The sequence below is a fragment of the Melospiza georgiana genome, chromosome 11, assembly GCF_028018845.1.
Source record: "Melospiza georgiana isolate bMelGeo1 chromosome 11, bMelGeo1.pri, whole genome shotgun sequence".
NCBI lineage: Eukaryota > Metazoa > Chordata > Aves > Passeriformes > Passerellidae > Melospiza > Melospiza georgiana.
This window is the reverse complement of record NC_080440.1, coordinates 7,173,947-7,188,911: the sequence shown is the minus strand read 5'-3', so window position 1 is coordinate 7,188,911 and position 14,965 is coordinate 7,173,947. Positions and strand designations below refer to the sequence as shown.

Genomic DNA, 14,965 nt, shown 5'->3' with positions numbered 1-14,965 from the left:
CAATCAAAGTTTTTATTAGCTTTTCTTGTCATTAGGTACCTAAATACCTTTGCAGATCTATCCTCCGTGAATGAAATGCCCTGATCACATTGGAAGTGAGTGGCAGGGTGGAAACTTGCATCATTCTCCTGTTACTCCCTGTGCTCCATCATGCTCAGCACATCACTCTGCACCCAGGGAGGGTCTCCCTGCCCCAGTGCTCAGGTGTCACCCCTATAATCTGTCACTCTCTGGGAAAAGCTAAACATGCAAAGCTGAATTCCAAGGAGGCTGGTGAAACTTGGGGCTTTGTTTATGCTGCAAATTGGGAGAACTAAGATTAATGGCATGTTTTACAAAGCCTTGTGCAGCAAGAAAAGATCTAGTTTTTCTATTTATTATATTTTCAGTCTGTTATTTTGCCATTACATCTGCTTGCTGCATTATATTTCAATGTCCAAAAACATGGTTTCTTTCCCAGATGTGAACACTCTGTTTCCTCTGGGTTCCTGATTTTAGCTCATTTAATTGTGGCTGGGATTGGGCATTTCCTTGCCATTTCCCTGATCTGCCCTTCTGTAGATCTCACAGTAACTCTGTTAAAACTGATTGAGTACTTCAGGGCTATAGTGCTGCAATCAACAAAATCTAACCTGTCCTTTAATTTAAATTACAACTGCATAAATAAACTGTACCCACTTCTACTTGGGGTCTTCCAAGGAAGCCTACATCAGTGATGTTTGAAGATACTTTTGCCTGCTTCCAATTCCTTTCTTTGAACCCTTGATATAAGAGCTGATGTGTCTCTGCCCTGCATACTCCTTCCTTCATTATTTTTCTCCTGGAAGATTAACATGTGTTATAGGTTTGCATCAGAGCCACACAAGCTCCTTTTTCTGTTCCAGTTTGCCTGACTCCAGCCAAAGTCTGGAATTCCTTTCTGCTTTGCAGTCAGTTTATTTCACCTCTATGTCCACTTTAGATTATGGTGGTAATTTAGGAAAAGTAATTAAAACAAACAATGTGGGTTTTTTCTAAGTCGTAAATTAACTGGGAGAGGGGCAGGTCATGTCTGTGTTTTGCCACATAATACAATGGTGGCTGTGTGAACTGTCTGGGTCTGCTGTTGCTGCTTCTGGTGGCACCTTTGAAATACTTCTGCCACTGTTTTGTTTGGGTTAAGAATTACTCATTATGTTCAGTCAATATCCATCCCTCTCATCCAATCTCACCTGTCTGTGGGGTGATTGAAATAACTGCTTGGGTTGTGAATCCCAAACAGGGTTCAAGACAGGAGGGAAGGGCTGAGATGGCTGGCATGGACAAATGGTGATGGCTCTGTCTGTGTGGCAACAGAGCTTCATGTGTCATGGCTCTGTGCTTCTGGGAAGGGTAAGGAATAATGTATGGCAATGCTTTAAATGCAAGGAGTGATGGATAACCCGACCTGAGGGGCATCAGTTTGGGGCTGAGCTAGAGCTACTGCATGGATCTGCTCGTGGTGGTCGCTGAAACGAAACTAAATAAAAATATTGTTTGTTTTTGACAGCTTTTTGCAATCTTTGCATTTGCAACATGCGGCGGGTACTCTGGAGAGCTGCGCCTCAGTGTGGACTGTGCAAACAAATCCGAGAGTGACCTCAGCATTGACATAGCCTTTGCCTACCCCTTCAGGTAAGTCTGAGTGACCTCAGCATTGGCACAGCCTTTGCCAGCCCCTTCAGGTAAGTCTGAGTGACCTCAGCATTGGCACAGCCTTTGCCTACCCCTTCAGGTAAGTCTGAGTGACCTCAGCACTGGCACAGCCTTTGCCTACCCCTTCAGGTAAGTCCCAGAGTGACCTCAGCACTGGCACAGCCTTTGCCAGCCTCTTCAGGCAACCCCGGCTGTGCACGCTTCGTCTCTCGGGGCTGGGCTGGCCAAGCTGCAAGGGAGGGAATCCTTCACTTACAGCACATTTCAGTCAAGCACCAGTCTGGGGCTCCAGAATTTTCCTCTGCTGTACAGGAGGAATGAGTTTGGCTACTCATTTGGCTATCCACCTGGTGTGGATGGAGCCTTGGAGCTGCTGGGAATGGGAACTCAGCAGAGGAGAATTCATGGCTCTCAGATTCCAGAGCCCTGGGGAGGACAGGAAAGCTGGGGGAGTGGAAAATGGAAGGCAAGGAAAAATAAAACAACACAATCATCCCAAGATGAAAAACTATAGTGTAGCCATCAACTTAAGCTGGAAATGAGAGAGATTTCCCATCCATTGCAGTAGCAAGGATATGAAATAGCTGCTCCAAGGGAATCATCCCAAGATGAAAAACTGTAGTGTACCCACTAACTTCAGCTGGAAATGAAAGAGGTTTCCCATCCACTGCAGTAACAAGAATCTGAGATGGTTGCTCCAAGGGACGGGGAAGCAAAAAGCCAAAATGAGCTTGAACCATAATTTTGAAATGCTTTTTGAAAATTTTATTAATTGCCTGTTTGCATCTCTTGGTGTCTGAATGCTTTAAACTTAGTGATTAAGGAAAACAGTTTTTATAGGTTTTTTTATGGTTTTTAAGTACATCTGAAAACTGTAGTGTAGTTACACATATATATATAATAATATGTACTAATATAAATAATGTTCTTGCCATTTAAGATCCTGCTTCAAAAGAGCATCTACAGTCTTTTTTCTATATATGTCAAGTCCGTTGCAGAAACCATTCAATTTTGTATAAGTGATTTCTTCAAGGAATTGAGATGATTAAGAAAAGAATGCATAATTCAATCTCAAGTCTAGTACACTATGACTCTAAAATCAGTTTTCTTCCTTGGGAAATTACATGCTGTTTTGCTTATGATTGCTATGTACAGACCAGACTTGAAAGCATCTATTTCTTTAACATGTTCTAAGATACAGCAAATTCCAAACAGTGGGAACTGAATTTGATTCCTTGAATTGTTCTTGCTTGCCTTACATTTATTACTCTAAAAAGTCACATTTCCTGGTATTACACATGTTTATTTTTTGGCTTGAATATGTCCACATTTTCTTTCATTTCTGCTTAGTATGCGTAGGAGAGATCCTGAAAATTGAGTTATGTGAGTTTGTAATTTGATTCACTTCCAAATAGGTCATTTCTCCAACATTCATTACAAGTACACCCTGTAGTGAAGTGCTTTTAGTTTGCATGATTATAAAATAGTATTTTATTTTAAAAGTTAATAAAACAGAGAGAAGGAGCCCTGAAGTGTCTCCTGGTGTTCCACCAGGCACATCAGCCATTGTTTCTAGAAGGAAGTGGCTGGATCTGCAATCTCCCACAGTTTTGCTTATTAGAAAACTGGAAGTAATTGATGGGCAATGTAACATACCAGCATGTTGCAGAGATGATGCAGAATAGGGTTTATTTGCAGGAGGGATCCAGCTGGGGCTGTAGCTGGCTCTTGAACTCAGCATGCACAGATGGGATGTATGTACAGTGGTACAAACACACCTGAAATGTGCAGGTGAGAGGGGAGATGACACTTAGCTGCTGTTTGAGGAGAAACATGAATACACTTAGATTTTGTGCAATTTGGGATTTTGTTTGCAAACCTGAGGCATATGCAAAAAGTGTCCAGAGATGTGCAGATTACATGAGGCAGCAGATGTGTGCTTGGAGAATATGCTACTTTGGAACTTGGTGTCATCTCAGTGTTTTATCCAAATATTCCTGTGACTTTCTCGTGTGTTTGCTATTTTTGCTTTTCTCCACAGAACGGAGATGGGGTGCTCTAAAAACAGAACTGAGATTAGCTGGGAAAGGTAACATCTCAGAGCAGTGAATAAGCTTGGAAAAGGCAGCTCAGAAAAGCTGAGGCTCTCTAATCAAGGCTGTGCTCCTCAGGCTGAGGCTCATCTCTCTGCATGGGCTTGCAGGCATTGTTAGGTAGGATGAATTTCCCACTAGTTGTCTTGCATTCAGGTCCATCTTCCCATGGCATTTTCCTTTCAAATGCCTTCACAGTCCTGATTATTGGCTGTCAGCTGGGGGAGGTGTAGGTGGAAGGAGAGAAGCTGCTGAGCATCTGACACCCCGCTGCTGTTGGGGCTGTCAGCAGTGACACTGAAGCAGTCAAAATACCTGAGTGCTGCTTTTTTATTAGCTGCACCTTCCAGCATGACTTGAAACAAAGAAAGTGGTGCTTCCAGCTGCTTTCATTTCTCTTGCTGTGAATTTGTGGCTTTATTTTCTTCTCCCAAAAAATGAACTGCTAGACCTTGGCCAATAGATGACAAGTGTCAAGAGCCTAAAACGGGTAAACAAAGTGGTAAGGCTGAACAGGACAGCTGGGCAAAGCAAGAAGGCTTGGGTGTTTTGGAAATGAGATTGAGGGAACCTGAAAATATTCCTATTAAAGCAAGATCAGAATGGGGATGTAGTTTTCCAGACTGAAAGGATGGGCATTGCACTTGTGACCAATGCGTGTGGGGCCAATCACTTGAGCTAAAGAAAAGGAGGATGCAGGAGGGCAAAACCAGGACTGGTGGGGTGTGGGCTTAGGCCAGTCTTGAATGCACAGAAGCAGCACTGCACTCCACAGCAGGTAGCTCCAGATGCTCCCAAAACAAAGGAGCATCTTCACACCTGCTTATTGAGATTTTTCTCAGCCCCAACCTACAAATTGCAAAAATCTCCAGCAAGAAATAAAAATTAGTGCAAGAGAAATAATTAGTACAATTATTTTGGAAGTTTTGAAACATACCTGTAAATTAAGATTAATTTTTTCTTTGTTTTATTTAAAGTTATGGCTTTTTGGAAGTTATGCTTGGCTCCTGTGTTGTCTTACTGCTGTTGTAACTCTAGTAGCAGGAAATTGGGGAGCACCAAAAGGAAAACCCAAAGAAACCTTTTTCACAAGGGTCTGCTTCTCATTTCTGCTGGAATCACTTTCTTAGTTAGTTCTGGACCTGGATTAATTTGCCCTTTGAAAAGGGGGAAGTGAGGAGAAGCATAAAAGTGTGCTAATCATGTACTAATCACTTCCAGAGTGACCTGGTGCAGTGGTGCTTCGGCACTGCTGGGAGGCAGGATCCCTGGGAGAAAAGCCCTGCCTGTGCAGGGTGGCTGTGTCAGGAGCATGAGGAGGATGAGCCATTCCCAGCTGACCCATTCCCAGCTGAGCTTCTGCTCTGACCTCGTGCTGCTGGGGTGCAGTAACCACTGAAGAGCCCCCCCAATATTGACATAATTGACCCCCAATCTGGCTCCACCATCTCTCCTGGAACAGCAGATGAGATGGATGCTTTTCCATCCACAATTACTCTGATTCATTTAAGCTTCCTGCAGCTCATGTCCATGACCCTGTAGTCACCCTGCAGTGTGGAAATTAACCTGAAGTCTAAACCCTAATACCCTCCTACAGTGTGTCCTGGAGCTCTGCCACACGCTGCTACAGAGCTTGCCAGACTCTTACATGCCTAATCTGATGTTTATAAAGATGTTATAAATATTCACCTGAGGGTTTTTTTTCTCATTTTGGCCTGATTCTAGTTTTATCATAGAGCATTTCTTCCTTCCTCATGTTTTAAAGCACAAATCAGCCATTCTATGGATACCTGTATATGCATTTTGGAAGTTTGACAAGTTCAAATAAGGAATCAATTTCTCTGGCCCTACAGTGGCAGTTTTTCTCTAGCAGTAGGATCTGTACTTGATACAGAGTCTATTGCAAATTTGGCACACATGTTGTTCATGGATGTTCATTAACTTGACCCTCACCCAGGCAATGATTCTTTGAGGGGGTGGAAAAAAAATTCAGTATCTTGGGATTATTTGTTGCTCTCACAGTCCATCACCCTTTCAGATTGGATTTGTCACTTATCCAAGTGCCCTGAAGCAATATGTTTTGTCTATAATAAGAGTCCTAGTGAAGGTCCTATTTGTTTATTATTTTCTGTGATCCCAGAAGTATTTTTATCATGTACTTGGTTTTTCCTTGGGCTTACTTTGATAATAAGTGGTAGAACAGTACACCTACTGGGTACATACTTGTTACTGCTATTCACTATTTTAAGATGCTTTTTCACCAGTCCTCCTAAAAGCAAGTATTTTTGTATACTTAACTTACCAAGTCTGTACTGAAGATTTTTTTGCTAGTTAATTATTCCTATCACAAACTTGCTGTTTTACTTGCAACTGGTAGAGTTGCACTGAAACATTTTCAACTACTGATTTGAATGAACCTTTGCACCTCAGAGTGCTCTTGTGATGATGTGCTGGGAGAGGTGCTCTGTGCTGAGGCTCTTTGTGGTTGTGCCCTGTCCATTCCAGGCAGGAATGCTGTGCCAGAGCCTGGCTCTGGGTGATGCTGGTGGGGTCTGTGGCTCGTGGGTGTCCCATGGGCAGAGATGTTATGCTGGTAGAACCTGCAGGGCAATGGGAAGGGAAAACAATCTCTATACAAACCCCTAAGTTAAGTCTTGAGGCAGACCCTGGACTAAAATCTCTTTGCCTGTAGCTTTTGGGGATGCTTTAAGCCAAGCCTACATACAGGGTATATCCCCAAGTTGAATGATGCATGGGAAATAATTGGGAGCATCTCTTGTCTTTTCTTGGGGCATTCATTCTGCAAACTACATGGAAAATATTGACCTGGAGGATGACATTGTTAAATTTTAAACACTCTCACCCTAGCCACCTTCTTAGGTGAAGTGTGTGCAGAGGTGTTGGGAGCACTGAGCCACAGTTACTAGAAGGACAGAGTAGGGTTTCCTGGTGGTGCTAACATGAGACCCTGATGAAAATTTGTCTTTGCACATCTTTTTATCAAGCAGTGAGCAAAACAAATGTTTTCCATTTTATTCTAAATCACATATTAGTATCTTTTCAGTGTGCTAGTAAAGCTGTCTCTTCAAGTGGCCCTTCCTTCTGAAGGAAAAGGAAATTATGTTTTATGGGAGCTTTTCATTCACTTTAAGCATCTCATTTGAATAAAGACATTCCCATTGAGCACCCTTGAAAGTGTTCACCTCATCTGCATGCTATGGGCAGTCTAGTCTTCCATTTGAAATATGACAGCCAGATCTAAATTGCCTACTTAGAAGCTACAAATGATAATTAAGGAGAAAACATCTAACTTTTTGAGCTTTGCATCTATCTTTCTTTGGAAAAGGCCTCTGGTAATGTTAGCACATTTCTCTTCCAGTGTGTGCTATCCTTCTATTTTTTGCCATCCATTTGTTAATCTTGCTTCAGAATTCAGTGAAAAACATTCTGGCTGAAAGATTATGAATGTCTGTAATGGCTGGGAGACTGACAGTTGCTGATAAATAGAAATTCATTCCACTAAGTAGCTGCCTGCAGTGCTGACTTCCAGGCAGCTGTGGTGGGCTCTGCTCCCAGACTTCTTGGGAGGTTGGAGATAGGAAAGAATAAAGTCATAGAGTCAGCTGAACTCCTTAAGGTTTGTGTTTTATTTTGGATATCTTCACCTTACAGAAGATTCCCCTTCTGCAAAACCAAGCTGTGGTGTCCTAAACCTCCTGTGCATAGACAGGAACAGAAGCAAGGCATCAGGAGCTGTGCACGGGCTTCAGGTGTGAGCTGTGCCAAAATGCAGATCCCCAGTTCCCAGGCAGATCTGGCAGAGCTCCTGGGAAGGGGAGAGGGGCTGGTTAAACTTTGCATGACCCATTCCAGCTTAATGAAGGCATAAATCTCCACCCTGGAACTTCTCAGAACAAAACTTGGTGCTTCTGAGAAGCAGATTTTGCACAAGCAGGAGTTGCAGGGATGGTTGGATGGAGTTCAGAGGACCATGAGCTGTGCCACAGTGGTCCCCTCTGGATCTGCAATAGTGAAAGCTGCATTAGTGCAGTCCCTTTTCTTGCCAAACTGGGACTGCCTCATCTGGCACTACAGATCTGGGGTTAACAGCTGAAATGATGAGGAAAACTGTTCAGTAATACATCAGCTAAGCTGGAGATTTTCACCAGTATCCCTGTTATATAAACTGGCTGTGTAGGATGGGCACTGAGGGCTCAGGCATGGCTTTAATTATTTCCCACAACTGTTTCAAACTCTGACCTCAGCAGTGCTTTCATACTTAATTTTGACCTCTTAATGAATAATTTGCCTAACCAGAACTTCTACTGTTAGTGGAAAGAGGAAATTGTATGAATGAGGAGGATAATGTTGCATCCTGTTGGGTAAAATTCAGCAAATCCTTCAGGTTACAAATATCTATTATTGTGACACCTTCACAAAGTATCTTTATATTTAATATGACTTACTGATGCAAACTGAAGCATTAAGATATATTTTTAACTAGGAAATAGACCTTTTTTTCTCAGTTGTGATTTTTACATCTGGTAATTTATAGGACTATCCACAAAACTGCAGCTCAATTTTTCAAAATCTCCCAATGGAAAGCCGGTTAAAAGATTTTCTGCCATTCTGATGTGAATGCAAGAAACTTTGTGAGCTATTTAAAGTATGGCCCCAGCACTTCCCTGGCAGTGCAGGCATCAGAGACCTTGGTCGAGTCTCTGTACTGATGCAAGTCTGGAAGCAGCCTGAACATGGAGCTTGCACAGCCAAGCTGAGCACTGATCAATGAGCTGTTGGTTTAGTTAGAGCTGTTTGCTCTCAGATTGTCTCCTGGGCTGGGGAAAAGGTGATCCAGGTCTGCAGAATAAGTACTTTTCAGCTTTGAAAGAGCATAGTTTGTAATAGAAAATAATATTTCACATTTTTATAACTGGCTCTAGTGATTAAAGAGTGCATCCCATAGTTCAGAGCCCTGATGTGATTTTGGCTTGCTTGTGCATGGCTACAGACCACTGAAGTAATTGAAAACTGCAAATCAGTGTTCTCCAATTTCCACAAGTCTTCAAGGACCACACTGAGTGTGAAATACTGTCTTTAGAAAAAGAGAAAATGAAAGAAAATTGGAGAAGATGGGCTTTTTTACTTGGTCTGCAGTAACAGCTGTCCATGAGTACAATGTACAGTGTAATTCCTATTGTCAGGGTGTGATGGAACTACTGCTGGTTTGATTAAAACAGATAAAAATATGGATGACTTTGTGACTTTTCTAGTTTTGAGAGCCTCCTCCTGACCCCAGTTACAATCTTCAAAAGCCACTTTGTATAAATCTTCAAGATTGGCAAAGAATGGTCATTACTGCCAGTTTGCACTTTTGGAACTGTGGATAAAGGCAAGTGTCCTTTCCTCACAAGTGAGGGACCAGAGATGCTTCAAGTCACCCTTTGTTCCTGCATGAGATCTATAGAAATCTGATAAAATCAGATTTACCAGAAATCTGATAAAGCCACATCTTCAGTTTCCCTTTGGGGCTAACCCTGTGCATGTGGTCCTCATCACAACTGTGCTGCTGAAGCAAGAGACCACCCACCACCCCCACAATTTCATGGCTGGTCTGGATGGCTTCTGGGTCAAAATACTTTGTAAACAGCCAAGAAGCTGCAGCCCAGGGGTGGCAAAGCCTTTGCTCATTCAGGGCTGTCAGGAGGGACTCAGTGCTTGAGGAGGTCAGGGGAGGAAGATTTGTAAAACCACAAAGTCTCCAGTTAATTGCAAGGACAATTATTAACCAAGGACAAGCTGATGGGTCCAGGCAGTATTTTTGTGATGAGGCAGCAGCTCTGCAGACAAGGTGACTTCTCCAGATGTTGAGGTCATCTCAGTTGCTGCTGTCATCAGTGTTCTGCTTCTACTCTGCAGCTTTTAATCCCTTAAAACTCAGAACAAACACATCCTTGAATGCTGAACTGGGGCCATAGAGGAGGCTTGTCTTGGCTCACAGCTCTTCAGACTGCTCAGTTCTTGTCTTAGTGTCCACGTGCAAACTTTGCAAGAACACAGAGCTCATGGGCACTCAGCTGGAGGGGGAAGGAGAGTGGTAGGAAATTTCTGGAGATGGTGTCTGCTGCAGATAAGGGAGAACACCTTCTTAAACCTGTGTAAATTGTACAGCTTTTCTTTTGACACTCAAAAATTGGACTTTTCCTGAATCTGGATGGTCCATACTGGCTGATTTTTCTTCACAGAGGCTGTATTTTATGCTTAACACTGTTTTAGTGCCAGTAAAATTCTTCATTAATTCTTTAGGCCAAATTTATTCTCTAAGTGGAAGTTGATTTTGGATTTGTTGCAGCTTTTTCACCATTTGAATTTTTAATATATATTCATGAATAGTCTCTGCAGTATTGTGCAGTGATAGTGTTTTATCTGTGCCTGCCACAAAGGCTTTTCCTAAAAGTCAGAATTTAGGCAACTTCCCTTGCAAATTTATTTTTGCACATTTTCATGCTGTCAGTACAGAAGCAACCAAAGCAGCCACCCTTTGGCTTTGCTTTGTTTGGTATTTGATCCCTGTATGGCACATGGTGACCCAGCTGGGGGACAATCAAACACATGCCCTTCCCCTTTTTCCCTGCTCCAAAATGTGCATTTGCTGTGAAGGGGTCATGAAGATTCCCCCAGGACTGTAGGGGATGGGATGCATGGGATGTCTTTGGTCTCCTCTCACACCTGGATTCTACATTAATTTATTTGCCAGGAGATAAATTCAATATTTTTCATTCAGTAGACTCTGGAGAGGATGTGCATCCAAGCCCATGCAGCACAGCCCCACTCAATGCCTGTCCTCTGTGGTTTCACACCTCCTGGGCTATTCAAGGTGTGAAGGTGCTGGAATTTTGTCTGCAGGTCCATCAGCAGATCCACAAGTGTGCTCAGCCTGTGCTGCAGCCCACCAGCTCCCTGAGGAAAGGATTTGTCATATCCTTCCAAATGTACATGCTGTGACTGGGAGCTTCATTGGAGTCATCCCATAAAACTCCAGAGAACTTAATCTGATTGCTTTAGGTACATTAGGACAATAAACTTGAGAAAAATTATAGCTAAATAAAAAGTAATATTGAAATACAGCACAAAGGAGTAAATGTTGCTGCATCTTCTGTGATTGCTCTTGTATTTATATCAGTTGGTCTGGGGGGTGAAATTGCTGCTTTCAGGGTCTAGATCTAGATGAAAATGTGTGTGACACTGCTTGTCACAGGGTGAAGTATTTGTGCTTTCAGGTGGGTCTGGCTGAACACCAGGTGATGCCAAGAATTTGGAATTCTTTTCCCTGGAGTTCATAGCCCATTGGGTGGTGGAAGGGAAGGTGAACTGGAGGTGGTGTGAGCAGGAATTGCAATTCTGCAGGAATTGCAGATCAGCAGTCCCACACTGCTCCATGCAGAAACACTGCCAGGGATTTGATACATCCACTTCTCAGGAATGGTCTTATTATATTCAATGGCTTTTCTTTGTCATTTCTACTGCTCATATTTCATCTGTAGATGTTTAGATTTCTGTAGATCTTTCTCCAAATGGAAGCTTTTGTTTGGCTCTGACAGCAGCTTCTCAGTTTGGAAGCTGTTTCCTGTGTCTGTCCAGAGGAGAAGGCAGCAGGAGGGACATGAGAGCCATGGGTTCAGCCAGGATATCATGATGGGACCAGATAACACTGAATATTTATTTATATGGTGATGTAAATGTATGCCATTGGCATTTCCAGGTCCTATAATTTGCCTTGTTCCATGAACATGATGGCTTTTTTTAAAGGTAATTAAGGGTTACCTTCCTTCAGAGACAGTTGCAAAGTTTCCCAGAGACTAGAAAGCAGTTTGTCCCAAGAAAATATCCCAGTGAAGGGAAATCAGAATGTATGGCCACTGGTCTGTACCACAAGGAATGCAAGTGCCCAATCTAGAAGGTATCTGGGCTGTACAGACTGGTGGAACATGTCTTTGAGCACTGTGCGCTGCTTGCACAGCATGTGTTCCTGAGAAGAGCTGTGAAATTATCTTGGGAGATAAATCTGGGTCTTGGATAAAGGCTTGGAAGTGGGGTTGGGATCACCCACTCAGCTCAGCAAGCACTCCCAGCAGCATGTGTTCTATAATGAGCCTTTTTGTTGGCTTTTTGGTGCTACGATGGAGTAGTAGGGTTTGCACTCCTGCTACTCCTGCACAGCCTGGGGAGGCTCCTTCCCAGGGCTGGCACCACTCCAGATGTTCCTTCCCCCAGGAACCTTGTGCAGGCTGTTTCCCAAGAGCTTTGTGCACACAGTCACTGGGAATGGGTCCTGCAGGGGATCTCAAGCTGGGGTATGGCACTGCTGCCTTCTGCCCACCACCAGTGCTGTCCCTGTTCCAGTGCCTTCTGAACCCACCCTCAAAGGGGTTGTGTAGCTTCTCTTCCTGGGGGCCTGAGCACCTCAGAGGGTCTCAGACTCACTGTCTTAACAGGAGAAATTAAATGTGGGGTAGAGGGACGGAGCAGAGGGACCCATGAGGTGCCCAGCTCTGGGTAGGTGTCGTGGTGAACCTGCTCTGAGCTGCCTGCCCTGGGGGAATTGCCCCTGTCCCAGGACAACACACAGTGTAGTATGCTGGCACAGCAGCTGTGCCTGCAATTTGTCCTGATAGACCAGAACTGTAGGGAAATACTGCTGGTCAAACATCTGCAGCACAGTTCTGTGCTGGAGAGGGCTGGGAACCTGGCAAGCTAGGAAATTGAAAGTATCAGGAGGGAAATATTTTTAATTATTTTGACTGGACATAATCCAGAAAAGAGTGTAGGTTGCTACAGTTTTCCTGGTTAGCTTCCCAGCAGTACCATCTGGGGTTTGTTTTGGTCATGCTGCTCTGGACATGGATTGGATGAGTATAAGCCACTAAAATTATCTATGACAAAGGGGAGAGCTTTAGGATGTTCAAATGTCCAGGATAGGAGCTAGAAATAAATGTTTGCAAGATGATATATGTATTTGTGTGAAATGACTGGTGGTGTTGAATAATTCTAGAGTGATGTGGGCTTTGGAATTCATTTTTTGGTAATAAACGGAGAGGATTTATTGAGCGGACAGAAGTTCAAAGTGAAATATTTTCAAATACTCTTTGATCAGCCAGCTCTATCCCTTCTTCTTCCAGAAAGGAAAGAAACAAAAAAACAGGCTTGGATTGCTGAGTCAGATGGCAAATTTTAATTTTGCTTTCTGCAAATATCTCCAGATAAAAATGAACAGATTTTTAGGGGCAGGTATGCAGTGGAAATGATTGTGCTGCTGCTCTGTAGGGGAGGAGGGTACTGAGGGCACCTTTGGGTGATGAGGAGTCTGGAAGGGTGTTGTTTTTTGGGGCAGCTGTTAGAGTGAGGTATGGAAAACTGCTGGGATTGTTACGAAGGATGGAGAAACATCTCAGTTTTGAAAGGCTGTGGTATGTGCAGGCAGCACTGAGATGTGTGTCATGGCAGAGTGCAATGTAAAGGCAAGGGTTGGGAATACTTGAGTAAGGTAATTTCTTCATTAGGGAAAGAGCTGTTGGAGAGCAGCTTGGGGTGAGAAACAGTCTTATCATTGTTAGCAAAAGGGTAAAAACCTCATTTTACCAGAATAGAGCCTGGGAGCAGTCACCTCCATGGTAGCTGCTGTCCTGCTGAGGGGCAAACCCCATCTCATCCCCACAGTTGTCCAGGGCTTGAATAACATCTCAGCTATTTGACTTTGAAAGGCTGGAGAGAACTTCAGCATTTAATGGCTTCAAGGTGTTCAAATGTGGTATTAACAGGATTTCTTCCTGACACTAACTTCAGCAGCTCCTGGGTGCAAAGGTTCAGATCCTATGGGAATTGCTGGGTAATGAATTTGATGCTGCAGGGTGCCCCCACTCAGGATTTTGTCCCTGCAGAGCAGATCTGGGGGGAGGAGGAGGATGAGAATGCAGAGCTCACTCCATCCATCCTCCTGAAGCCTGGAAGGAAATCTGTTCCTTGCTGGGTGAGCAAACTTGAGATAGCCAGGATTTAATGCCAAACATTTTGGAATGCCCAGCACTGGGGGAAGTGTTCTTTGCAGTGAGAAGAGCAGGCTGGGAAGAGTGTTGGAAGAGTCAGTGGACCCCAGTTTCCTTAAAGAAAAGACTTTTCATTTGCAGGCAGATTTCTGCTTTGACCTGACTATTAGAGATGACTTTCAAAATGTTTTTCTTAATGTAGGTAATATCTCTAGAGAAGTTTTGCAGGAATGATGAGCCTTGTGTGAAGAAAGGCTCCCATTTATTTGTATTCTTCCACTAAGCCTACAAAAAAAATCCATATTTGGTGCCTCAAAAAGGTACATCTGCCCAGGGACTGGCTGGCTGGAGGCACTGGTGTCAAAGCACACCAGGATAGTGCTCTGAAATGAGGGAACTCCGGTGTTTCCAGGGCTAACTAAAAGAAATGTCTTTACTGTGTATTTACTGAGAAAGGAAGATGTAAACCTTTGTCATGTTTTTGTGCCTCAGCAGAGCAGTTTGACTTGCTGAGGGGCTCTGTGCATGTCAGCATTTCACTACTGTATTTTGAAATTTCATTTTCCCCTCATTTTGGAGATTATCAGCCAAGATAAACATTTCCCAAGAAACCCCTCCACAAGCACTACTGCAATAAGTCATTTCTAGTGATTTATTTCTCTCAGGGATTTGCAGACAATAAAGACAATTGACAGTTTGAGTTCCAGAAACAAGTTGGGGGGAAATAGAGCCCAGTGAAAAGATAATGGATCTCTGGGTTTTTGCAAGCACGTGTGTGGGTGTTGCAGATTTTATTCCAGCATGTTGTAGACAAGTTGGAGGGTGGATTACAAGATGCTATTTTCAGAAAATAGGACAACCTGCCAAAACAGAGCTTTTTTTTTTGCCTGTTTTTCACTAGATCCTGCTAAAGGAATGGAGAAACACTAACCCCCATTGAGAATTTTTTGGAGACAGAACTTTATCTGCTATTTATTAATCCACACACTAATCAAAGCCCATGAGAGGAAATCTATGCTGGTTCATCAATAACATTTGAGCACATTCTTGTGTTAATTGTGTGTTCTGTTGGCTTCAAGTTTAAGCCCTGTGTGCATTGTTGAAGGGGGTGAATCAGACAATATTAGATCACTCACCCTTCTGCTGGTGGAGTGA

At 43.3% G+C, this 14,965-nt stretch overlaps 1 protein-coding gene across 3 annotated transcripts in view; it reads left to right on the top strand.

Annotated features, from left to right (window-relative positions):
• The window catches only part of SYNPR (synaptoporin), a 97,286-nt gene that overhangs the window by 67,931 nt on the left and 14,390 nt on the right, over positions 1-14,965 (top strand). For all 3 annotated transcript variants that reach the window (XM_058032016.1, XM_058032014.1, XM_058032015.1), the window contains one exon: positions 1,529-1,653. In XM_058032016.1, the coding sequence (XP_057887999.1) occupies positions 1,529-1,653 (125 nt within the window). The remainder of the gene's footprint in view (positions 1-1,528; positions 1,654-14,965) is intronic.